The sequence below is a fragment of the Acanthisitta chloris genome, unplaced genomic scaffold (assembly GCF_000695815.1).
Source record: "Acanthisitta chloris isolate BGI_N310 unplaced genomic scaffold, ASM69581v1 scaffold252, whole genome shotgun sequence".
Taxonomy (NCBI): domain Eukaryota; kingdom Metazoa; phylum Chordata; class Aves; order Passeriformes; family Acanthisittidae; genus Acanthisitta; species Acanthisitta chloris.
Window position 1 is genome coordinate 662 of NW_008660795.1, and position 11970 is coordinate 12631.

Consider the following 11970-nt stretch of genomic DNA (forward strand, 5'->3'; position numbering starts at 1 on the left):
AGTACTGAATTTTGTACCTTGGGAAATACTTGGTGAAATAAGTACTCTGAGCTGACAAAGAATTCTTGCTCTGCTTGCAGTTATGCCATATAACAGTGCCCATCACTGCGTTGTGGAAGTGGAAAACTTCTTGTTCGTGCTGGGAGGAGAAGACCAATGGAACCCTAATGGTATGTATAGAATACTAAAAGGAAAAGGCAGCATCTGCCTTCCTGTGTCAGTCTGTGTGTCAGGTCAGCTGATGTAGTCATTAGCAAGGGATTTTGAGGACTCTCAGTCTAAATGTTGAACCCAGTAAAGGCTACTTTTAGATATTGATGTAATAAATATCAGGTACTTCAGCATTAGCATCTCCGTTATTCATCAGCTCCCACATCCCTTGAGAAATGCCACAGGCAGCAGAACAGACTCTTTCAAGTGTATGCACCAGGCAGCAGCTGTTAAGAATTTTAACCTTCATTTCCAGTCTCCTTCCAGTCATAATACAATAATGCAATTGCAGTAGATGAATGCTTCTTTTCTATTGTCAAACAAGATACTTGCAGCTCAAGTTGTTAATGTGTTAATTATCTAGACTCTAAGATTCTTAAACTGGTCCTTTTCTCAGCCTTGTGCAAGAGCTTCTCATATAGATTATCTGCTGCTACCTTCTTTGATTTGATTACTTCATAAATTTACCGCAAAGAGAAATTAAACAATTTAACAGGCTTCTGAGCAAAGCAAAAGGAGAATACCATGCCTTGAAAAATTCACAAAATTGTCAAGACATTGTTAAAAAGCTTGCACACGAAGAAAGAGTTCTAGTTGTAGCAGTCTGTGTAACAGAGATAATTATGACTGAGAAACCATAAAACAGCTTGCAGGTACACATTTTTACTTTAAAACACCAGAGGATCCAGCTGAAATTACATATACTGCATATATTTTATTGTGAATGCCCCATTTCAGCATCTGCACTAAACCAAATTATAGAAAATTGTTACATCTGTTCGCTTCCTAAAACCTGAGACAAACAATCCAGTCCACCCTGTAAGCATGTTTCCAGTGTAGTTAAGAATATCACTAAACAACTTAGGAGGAGAGCCCTTTAATTCTATTGTTAAATCTCCTTTGTATTAAACAGGAGACAGTGTGGTATCATTAAGGACAATTATTTTTAGGATCGTTGGCCACATCCAACCACTGAGGGTCCCTGTTGTGCTTGATGGTAGGCATATGGATAGTAAGAGGCAGACCTTGTTCCAGACAGTTTATAATTAAATGACCATGTCACATGAAGGGTAAAGGAAAAGTAGAATTGCTCACATTTTAAAGATGCCACAAGGTGATGGCAGGATGTTAGAAGGGGTACATGTCCTGTGTCTGAGATAGGAGTCAAGCACAATTGTTTGTGAGATGAATTGTACCTTAGGCCTAAGATTGCCTAGATCAACTCTTGAGCTGAAGAGGTTGCTGAAGACATCTAACAACTTTCTTGTTCTGTGAAAATCAGCGCTGGGAATTTTTCTGTAGAGAAGATAGCAATAGAAGGGGTAGGATCATTGCTCTACTGATCTCTTAATGAATTTAGCTGGAGAGAAATGGATCTTACTTGTCACAAGAAGTGGACCTGAAATCATAAACTACATCCTGTGCTACTGCTGGGCTAGCTCTTTCTTGGACCACTTTCCTCTAAATGTGCATCTACAGGGGAACAGCTTGCATGTAGCCACTTGAATTTATGTAAAGGTCCTTGTCTGCTGTCCTCATAGCACAGAAGGGGCTTCAGATGGACCTAGATGGAACTGTCTTGCTAAGGCATTACAAGGCCTTTGCTTTGAATGAGAATGTTCTAGGTGTTTTTTCCAGTGTAAAGAATTATCCTTGAGATGGTAGCAATTGAAAGAGCACCATGCATTGCTGTAGCCATCATACTGCCTGATTCTTGAGGCTGTGTGTGCTCCAGGGAGTGCTCATGTCTCATATGTGCTCCTGGACTTCTGACAACGCAGAAAGCATAGGAGACATTTTTCTCAGTTTTTCACATCCTCCTATGGCTATGCCTTTCCAGTCACAAGGGATACCTGCATGAGTATAAACGCTGATGAAAGCAGGGTGCAGAAAATAGGCATGGATTTAAGACCAACCTTCATAACCTTCAGAGCACTTCACCTTTTAGCAAGGCTGCAGAGACCTTCCTGTAGAGAGTGGAGCAGAGTATCTAGCTCCTTTTGTCCCATTGTTCTGATCTGCTAATCCAGATTTCTGATGACCTGTCACAGGTTCTGTGTTGTGACAGGTGCTTCCTAACATGTGTAACCTCCTGACTTTTGAGCAAGGCAAAAAAAATAGATACAATTCTCTTTCAAACTGAAGTCCAGAATTAAACTGGAGTAAAATCAGTTACACCAGGCAGCTTAAGCAGTTCATCAAGGCCTTTTCCTGCCATCACAAGCATCATATAGTCCCATTTTGTAAATTTTCTAAGCTACGTTTGAAAAGCAGTTGGATTTTCAGCCCCCACTACTCCTGTTGGAAAGCTTTTCCTGTTGGAAAGGTTACAGAATCCAATTGCTTTAAATGACTAGGAGCCTTATTCTAATGTCCAGTAAAATGTATTCTTTGATTGTCTAAATCACCTTGTTCTCATGCCAAAGCTGGCCTTTAGCTTAATGGTTTTTCCCTTTCTGGAGATCTGTTCCTCTGAGGTATTACAGACAGCCCTCCTATCCCCTTTCAGCTTTTGTTTTCCTAGGTGCAACAGGCCAAGTTCTTTGTCTCCTAACATAAGGTAAACTTTCTGTTCCCCCTGTCTACCATTGTAGCTCTTCTCTGTGCCTGTTCAAGTGATTTCATCTCACTTCCTGTGAAACTAACAGATTTGGATCCTCTATTCCCACTCTAGGCTGACTAAACCCTTCTCTTTCTTCCCTGTGCTATACAATGTTCTACATATGTGATATTTGTAGTCAATATGCATATGACATATTACATTAGGCGGCCAAGGTCCCAAAATCATAGATTTGTACGACAACAATGAAAAAGCTGTTGTATAACGAATGACCACTGAAGTCTGCAGGAACTCGGAAAGATGTGATGAATATGGCAGCATTAAAACCTCCTACTAGAAGTCCAAACTTACAATCAATACTTGCAGTATTTTGAAATCCTGCCTTTTGAAATACAAATAGATTAATAAATATCCTGAACAGTGAAACCTGGAGCCAGTTAGATGCCTGATGTTGCTGTTTTACTGCTTATTGAAGCAATCGCTCTCAATGCCTCTTTTTCTACATTGTCTGTATAGACTAAAGGAATTCAGATAGGGACTAAGAGCAAAGCCTCACCTCACTAAACCCAGCAGCAGAATGACCAGTTGCCTTAGAGTATGGGGATCTCACCCTATGTCTTGAGACGTGTTTGAGGGGTGCTCAGCATAGTCCTCATTAGGCACCACACTGGATTTGAAGGGAAATGCTGAATTACTCATCAGTCTTCTGCTTTACCCCTCTCACACAGAACATGCTTATAACATAGTGAGGTAATGAGTTTGATTCCAGAGTGGTCAGCATGGTTTCATTCTCTGCTTTCTTGTAGAACATGATCTTAAATTATTGCGGATACAAATTCTAGGTGTATTGTTACTCTTCTCTGCAGTCTTGATGGTCTAATTTACACATGCTGAACTAAGTGTGGAATGAAACAGGCAAAGCAAGCCAATCCTGCAGATGCTTTTCTGATGCAAAAATATTCACCTTGTAGAATACCCAGTGACCATTTATAGAACTGTGACATATGCAGCTGGGTTATTCTGATGGCCTGTGAAGCCTCTAATTCAATTTTTTAGTGACATATACATAAACAAAGGTTTCTGTTTCTGAAATGCTCATCTGTTGAAGTCTCAGGTGTTACAGGAAATTGCCATGCACTCTCTTGCTTCAGTTTTCTTGCTTTGATGTCAATCTGCATGTAAAATAAGGTGAAATCTTAATATCGTGAAGACATGAACACAGTTCTTGGCCATGACAGCAGGGAGAAGCTAGTTAGCTGGTGTATGTTGCTCATGTTTCATATTTTAGCTAACACACTTGTAGTAAAACTCTTAAGACTGTATTCCCCCTTCGATGCACATCTGTAATTCCTTCTAACTTACAGTGAAAGTACATGGTAGAATAAACCATCTAGTGCAAACACTGCATACCCCATGCTGATGGCTTATGCAGCTCCTGGTTATTTGCACAAGGGTTTTTTTGCCATGTTCTACATAGTGATGATGTGAGGAGAAAGAAAAGCACATGTTCTCCCTTTGATTTTTTTTGCCTGACACAAAATACTCTAGTCATAAAAATACCATGGGAATGCCCTCTTTTGGGCAGTAATTTTGTTTAGTGCTGTGATTTATTGTGGCTGTGAAAGTACCGCAGCATGTATACGTAAATGTAAATACACATTTTCAATATCTTATTACAGAGAGCAAGAATAATCTCTATATGCTTTTACTGCTAGCGGCTGCTAATTCAAACCTTTCAGTGCCCCATTTGTTGAATTATTACTGTACACATAGTGTAATCATACATTGTTGTAAAAGGGGGAACCCTTCATAAAAGCTGTCAACTTGTGAAGTATATGTAATATATATTACAATCATGATGTTAAATACATGAAACAAACACCTGAGTGTCAAAATAATCTATCTTTACAGGGAAACACAGTACAAACTTTGTTAGCCGATACGATCCCAGGTTTAACAGCTGGATACAACTTCCACCCATGCAAGAGAGGTAAAAACCTGCTATGTGTTTTTCAATTTCTGTTTTCTCATCCTAGAAGCAGCTGAGGTTTGGCTTGGTTCTGAGAGTAAAGAGGCCTTCAGAAGCACTGAAAACACAGATAAAACTGCAGCAAGCAGTTGTGTCCAATATGTCTCCTAATTTTTTAAAACTTTCCAAATTCAGAACTCCAGATGCCAAATCCTGCAGTGCTAACTCATGCAAAATAGCCATGGACTTTATGCAATTACTGGTTGCCTGAGTACGGTCTGAAGGATTTTTCTGAAGTCTCCATAGTGTCCTGTCATGTTCCCTGACTGAAGTGTTACGATGAGTTTGCAGTAAATAAGCAGTAATTATAGTCAGATATCTTACAGGGAGCCGAAACGTTCACATGTTGACTCCATCCTGTTTCACCACACCAGCCATGAAAAGCTTTCCTGAACATGTCTCCACTTGTCAGAGGACTCTTAATCCTAGGTGGTCTTTGAGTGAAGTTGCTGTCAGCTAATGCATATTAGAGTAGTGCATGTTTTAATCTTGCTGTGTACCAAAGAGCAGAGGTGCATGTGGACATGAGCAATGACCCGTAAAGATGACGTAAACTTAACTGTGGATCCCAATTCCTACCCTGTCAGGAAAAAAGTCCCCCAAATCTGAACTAAATAATGCATGTTTCATAGGAAGAATCTCAAAGGCAGAAGATCCAAAATTACAATGTGTCGTGGTTTAACCCCAGCAAGCAATCAAGCACCACGCAGCCTCTCACTCACACCCCCACCAGTGGGATGGAGGAGAGAATCAGACGAGTAAAACCTAGAAAACTTGTTGGCTGAGATAAAGACAGTTTAATAGAGAAAGCAAAAGCCATGCACACAAGCAAAGCAAAACATGGAATTAATTCCCTGCTTCCCATGGGCAGGCAGGTGTTCAGCCATCTCCAGGACAGCAGGGCCCCATCACACATAGTGGTTCCTTGGGAAGACAAACGCCATCACTCCAAACGTCCCCCTTTTCCCCCTTCTTCCTCTCACTTTATATACTGAGCATGATGTTATATGGTATGGCATATCCCTTTGGTCAACTTCAGTCACTTGTCCCAGCTGTGTTATTTCCCAAGTTCCCATGCATCCCCAACTTCCTTGCCAGCGTGGCACTACGGAAAGCAGAAAAGGCTTTGGCTCTGTGTAAGTTCTGCTCAGCAATAACACAAATATCTCCGTATTATCAACCCTGTGTTCAGCACAAATCCAAAACATAGCCCCATACTAGCCACTGTGAAGAAAGTTAACACTATGCCAGCCAAACCAGCACACAACATTGCATGAAAAAACATTCAGTGTCCTTGCTTCAGTTCAACACCCATCTTCTCATGGATCCCACGTACAAAAGATCTCACAATGTCTCCCTAAGATGCTTTCCTTATTCCATGTGCTGTCAGTATTATAGCTCTGGTTTTTTGTTGACAGTCCACTGTATTCAGGTGTCTGGCAGTCATAAATATATTTAATTCAGTGCAGCCTTGTGATTCAAGGTGTGTATTATAGGATGCATGGAAGTATGGCTGTCTTTTCAAATTTCCAGAGGTAAAATGTCAGTCTGCAGAACTTCTGAAGGACCGTTGTTTAGGATTCAGCTTGATGGACCTAAGTCCATATGCAAACCCATGTGTGATATTTTTCACCAAAAAATACTGCTTTGTACCAGTGCATGGAAAAGTGCAAGTAGAGCAGATCTGAGCAGGTAACCCTGTTGGAGCTGAGCACACTGATAAAATTAGCCATAAAAATAGAGATAAAAAAGAGTATCACAGTTCATTGTAGTCTCTGGCTTTATTAATAATGTCATCCTTTATTTTAAAAATCTTTACTAAAATTCCTTTTTCTTTTAGATGCTAATCGAGCTAGTCCAACAGTGGTGGCCCTGCTTCGAAGGCATCCAGCCTTCTCCCTCACTCTTGCCAGCACTGTGGAGTAACCTCAGAACTGTGACTGTTTATGTTAAAACAGAGGGACACCTCTTGCTCAGCTCCCCAGACTTAGGTGTTGTCACGGGAGAGACAGGAGGCAAACGTCACATTGTGCATCACCATGCAGGTCATCCTCAGTGAACCAGGAGACTGACTAGTGTTTGTATGGAGCCTGAAGCTCTTCAGTGGAGCCTAATCTCTGTCCTAATTAGACCCTCTGGGTATCAGCAAGCAAAATTCCTGGGGGCCATGTGTGCCTGTCTGTGCAGTTAGGTACATTTGGCTGACAAAGCTCAGAAGGCAGAAGTAGGTAGTTGTGGGTTGGAGAGAGGAGGCAGTAGGAGTTTTTCGACCTGCACATTGGCCAGTTGTGTTTCGCTAGAAAATCGTGAGGAACATGACTTGCCTTGTGCTCTGGCGGAAGCTACTGCCTTCAGCCAAGAGTCAGAAACTCAGCTGTGCATTGCAATTGCTTAGCAGCTGCCTGGTAATTGTAATGTATTAGCATCTCAGCTCCTTACAGTGTTATTTAAATGAATAGTCCACTCATAAATAGTTCCTTCTGCAAGGGGCTTTACTATGACAACATTAATTGTCATGCCTTTTGTTCTGGATACATAACTCATAGGTTTGCCCATTGCTTTTCTTTAAAGTTTCCTAAGCATTTGAGCTGTTGTTACAAAACAGGGATTTTCAAATCAGTTTCTAAAATGTTTTTGATGGTTTATTTGCTCTTCCCTAATGACTTCCTCAGAGTTGTTGCAGACTTCACAGGTAGGGGCTGGCGCATTTTTCAGAAAATCATACAAACAAGAGAGAGCTTTTATGCAATTTCTTTTCCCAGCTCCTTTAGTCAGATAAAGTTCCCATTAAAGTCAACAGGCTATTTTCCCCCCTAGGAGTACAGGGTCATGCCCTGTCTCTGCTGGCATAATGCAGGCACCATTGACAAGACAGACTGTTTAATGGGTTTTTGTGAGTCATTATGGTCCATCAAGTCAAAACCTACTTAGGAATTTTAGTCTGAGAATAATTGGCTGGATAGACTATAATAGCTCCTTTGAAATGACTGCCAGGTAAATGTGGGTCTCATTCACAGGCAGTATATTCTCAAGTCAAAAATCTATATGAAATATTTGATAAGTAAACTTTTATCTCCTATGCTAAAATCCATATCTGATTGATTTTACTGTATGAGCTATAAAGAAAGTCTAATCCCATTATGAAGTCAGTGTAGTCAGTGTATTTTCTTTAAAGCCAAGTTTTTTTGAAGAACATCTCAAAAATATATGCTTTTGAAAAGTATGCACTATTTTCAGGAATTTGTTGTTAGGAGAATCAGCAAATGACTCATAAGCTTTGGAAATACACATCTGCCTGATGATTCCATAACAACAGGATGCTTTTCGGAGAGCAGTTCAGTTAGACTAGGATGTCTGTCGAAGGAGCAGTCTTTGTAGCAGTTCTGTCTGGACTTGTGGTGTGAGCCTCAGCTGGACACCTCAGTCAGAACTGTTGCATCTTGCCAGCTCAGCACAGAGCTGTTCAAGGTATGCGGTACAAAATGACATTTAAAACATCTTGGGTTTTCTTCTATTGTGATTTAAAAGGTTTTGTTTAAAGACCAGCAAAAAGCCCAGGTTCTGAAGAAGCATAAGTGGAAATGAGAAGTGAGCAGGTCAGTGTATTGTCTGAGGCTGAGTGAACTGAGAAAAGAAGGCACAGAAAATGAAATAAAACAATTTCACATTTTATTTAGTCTTTGACATTAATAATAGTAATGTTAACCCCTATTAAGATTATTTGTTTTTTAAAAAGCAAAGCATACACTAAGTGACTCTGAAATCAGGTCCAGATATGTCGATGGTCAGTAATACACTGGTAATTTTAAACCTCACACTGGTGGGCGTATTTGGTGTTTCAGGGCATAAATTCAGCATCTGTGAAAATCAGAAAGAAAATCTTACCTTTTATGTGTGTATACTTGAAAGAATTTGGTTGGGTTGATGACTGAGTGAAGGGGTGTGAAGGAGAAGCATTTCAGAGACCAGTGAACATTGAATACTTGCAAGTCCTGAAGAAACTCACAAAATAATTGTCATCTTGTCCATATTCAGATCCTGAGGTGCATTCCAGTTATCTAATTAGAATGGATAGTGTCTTCCCAGTTTTGTGGGGAAAGTTGTCATGCAAAGATTGCTGTAATATAGTTTAATCTGAATCATATTTTACAGCAGTTTAAAAGTCATCACTTGACAGCATGCCCTTACACACTATATCATTGGAAAATTAAAAAAAAAAAACCCAAAAGCTTAAAATATTTGTGACAGGAGCTACTGAGTGAATGTTCACATCCAAGCAGAAGAGTGAAGTGTGCTGATGCTTTCATTTTTGCTCCTTATAGTGACACTGTGTGGATGAAATCAGGAGTACACATGCAGAGTAATGTCAGTGAAATCCTAGTTAAGAGAATAATACCTGCAAGTTGTACCTACCTTTGTTTATTAAACCTGAACTAAAAAGCAAACATGCTGGGAGCAGTTTGTTAATGGGTTCATCAGAGAAGGTGCACAGGGACAGATGAGTGGATGTGTGAGCACTGACAGGCACCCTGGGGGTCTGTGCCTTACAGCTGCTGGACACAGGAGAGTTGGACAATGTGTGCCTGCTCATGCAGGGTCTCTCATGTCTAACATGAGGTGACCTCTGCAGCTTTTCCTACTTTTGGGGCTGCTGTGGGCTGTCTTGCTTCTGGCCCATCACATAATTCTCAGAAAGCTTATAGGCACTTGATTGCCTGTAACACCTATACCCTCTGTCAAATTAGAGTCAAATCAGCCAGCAGGTTTTTGTTGAGGAGACAACAGTCAGGCAGACATGGGTATATGTACAGTGTAATCAAATAAGCTTTGTTTCCATAGAAAATCAGGCTAAAAACATAGATGCACAATTTGCTGCCCGACCATGCGGAGCAATATATGCCATCAGCTTCTATCTGCCCATTGACAGATAAATTAAATGGTCTTATTTAATTCATCACTTGAGAGCTGCAGGCACTTAGCAGTATTCCTGTCCTCCTATTTGCACGAGATTTTTTTCAGTAGTCTTGTCCTTGTGGTGGAGTTGCCACCCCACTCAGTAAGGGTTGCTGTCCCATACTGTCCAAATTGCCCACGTGCAGGCAAGGTGAAAGCAAGGAAGTAGACAGGAGGTGCTCAGTGGCCCTGGCTGGTGAGGATCCCTGTCAGATGTGCACCAAATCCAAAAGGTAAAGCCAGAAACAGGCAGCATTGCATCAGATCTGCTCCCTGAATGCCCAGGCAGCTCTGCTGTTTCCGTGGCTGTATCTTGGTGTCTGCCTGACAGAGCTGTAAACCGCCTTCCAAGTTGTAAACCACCAGCCAGTCTCAGACACTTTTAACAAAGAGGAAATTTCTCCAAAACGTTGAAGGATGCTACAAATCTTGTGAAAATAAGTGGCTGGGTTAAGGAGACAGATCTTATTCCTTGCCTTCACTGAAGCAAATGCTCCTGAATTTGTGTCTGGCTAGATGGCAGGTTAGAGACAGGGCACACCAGACTTTGCTAACTTACCTGTCTGGTCATGGGATGACTACCAGGAAGCCTGGGGAGGAGTTGGAACATACCAAAGCTTGAGGTGGTTGTGCTCTGTACGTGGACATCTGTTCATCTCAAAAGCTTTGCAGCGGTCTTCAGGTTCAAATTCCTGATGGTGCTGGTGACCATCAAGCCCCCAAGATTTGCTGCACTATTCAGGAGTCTAATATGCCACTGTTCCCAGATTCAAATTCAGGTCCCTGGGCAGGAGCCAGAGCACACTGTATCTGCCATGGAGCAAGATTTGGCCAGCTGCAGCCACACTCCAGCTTTGCAGGAGCTGTCAGAGCTATACCTTGCCGTGCCTGCTTGTCTCTGGGCTTCCATATTGCTCTGATTTCACCCAGGATAAAATTTTATGCTGGGGACTGACAATTCTTGTCATTCAGTGTTTTGTACAGTTCTTCATCCTAGCTCAGCTGTGCTCTTTTGCAAATTTCTTTCTTACAATATTGCAGCTTAAAATTAAAGGTCTGTACTCTAGCAAACCTTCCTGCTGCTGAATGATCCAGGGAGCTTTCTCTGAAAGTGGATTACACCAAACAGGGTCTCTCAAAATTGTCTACTTCTCACTCTTTACTTCAGCAACAAACACTGATAATTTTTGAGGCACAAGGAAGACTAATATGTGCCTAGCAGTCCTGGTCAGAAACAATTCTTTTCCTGCACACCTGAGTTGCACATGAAAGCAGACAGGTGGCTAAAACTTTTCTCAGAGTTAGCTAGATGGAGACAGACCTCTTACGAGTTAAAGGGCAGAAATGTTGTGCTGTAGCTAGCTAGCATAAGGAAAGTTGTTCTATTTGCATTACTGCAGAAAGAAGAAAAAAATGATAATTGAAGAAAAATTTTGATGATGTGGTTCTCTTAGTAAATTGGGAACAATGACCCTTGAAGGACCATAAAGAAAGTGAATGTCAAGATAATTTATTATTGTTACATTATCTACCTCATTTTTCACTTTGTCTTACCAAGTTGTTATATCCCTTACAAGGTAATGCCCCAAACATTAATGAGCACCTTTTTATCTTTCATGGGTGTGAAAAAGTGACAAACAGCTTTGAAAAAGGAGTATTTTCTACCAGCTTTATGTGTCCCTAATTGTTTTGACACCAAAAATGAAGTATTTATTTGATGTGGAATGTGTATTTGGTTAGTAAAGCAAGCCACAGTCTAGGGTAGCTGTAAACATGTGAAGCTTCCGGACACTCTCTGAAGTAGCATTTGAAGGAGCAACTCTCCTAGTTCAGAGAGCCAATGGAGAAGGGGAAAAAAGAATGGTTGACATGGCTAATTGGTTTGTTGTTGCCTTGTTTTGTTTCATTCTGCCTTGTCCTCCAGGAGAGCCAGTTTCTATGCCTGCCGCCTTGACAAGAACTTGTATGTAATCGGTGGAAGAAATGAAACTGGCTACTTGTCCAGCGTTGAGTGCTACAATCTGGAGACAAATGAGTGGCGTTACGTGTCTTCATTACCACAACCTTTGGCAGCTCATGCAGGAGCCGTTCACAATGGCAAGATATATATTTCAGGCCAGTGTCTTGTGTAATTCCTGCTACATAACAAAAATCCCAACCCAAAACCACTATAAAAAAACCTAAATCCAGAACCCAAAACCAGAGAGCTCAATTCCTG

The 11970-nt window shown here is 41.0% G+C and overlaps 1 protein-coding gene across 1 annotated transcript in view; it reads left to right on the forward strand.

Moving 5' to 3' along the window:
* Nucleotides 1–60: 60 nt before the first annotated feature.
* KLHL14 (kelch-like family member 14) overlaps nucleotides 61–11970 on the forward strand; it is a gene marked incomplete at its 5' end in the record, with an annotated part of 18128 nt that continues 6218 nt past the window's right edge. The window contains 3 exons of the mRNA XM_009069931.1: nucleotides 61–170; nucleotides 4682–4760; nucleotides 11677–11867. Of these exons, the coding sequence (XP_009068179.1) occupies nucleotides 61–170; nucleotides 4682–4760; nucleotides 11677–11867 (380 nt within the window). The remainder of the gene's footprint in view (nucleotides 171–4681; nucleotides 4761–11676; nucleotides 11868–11970) is intronic.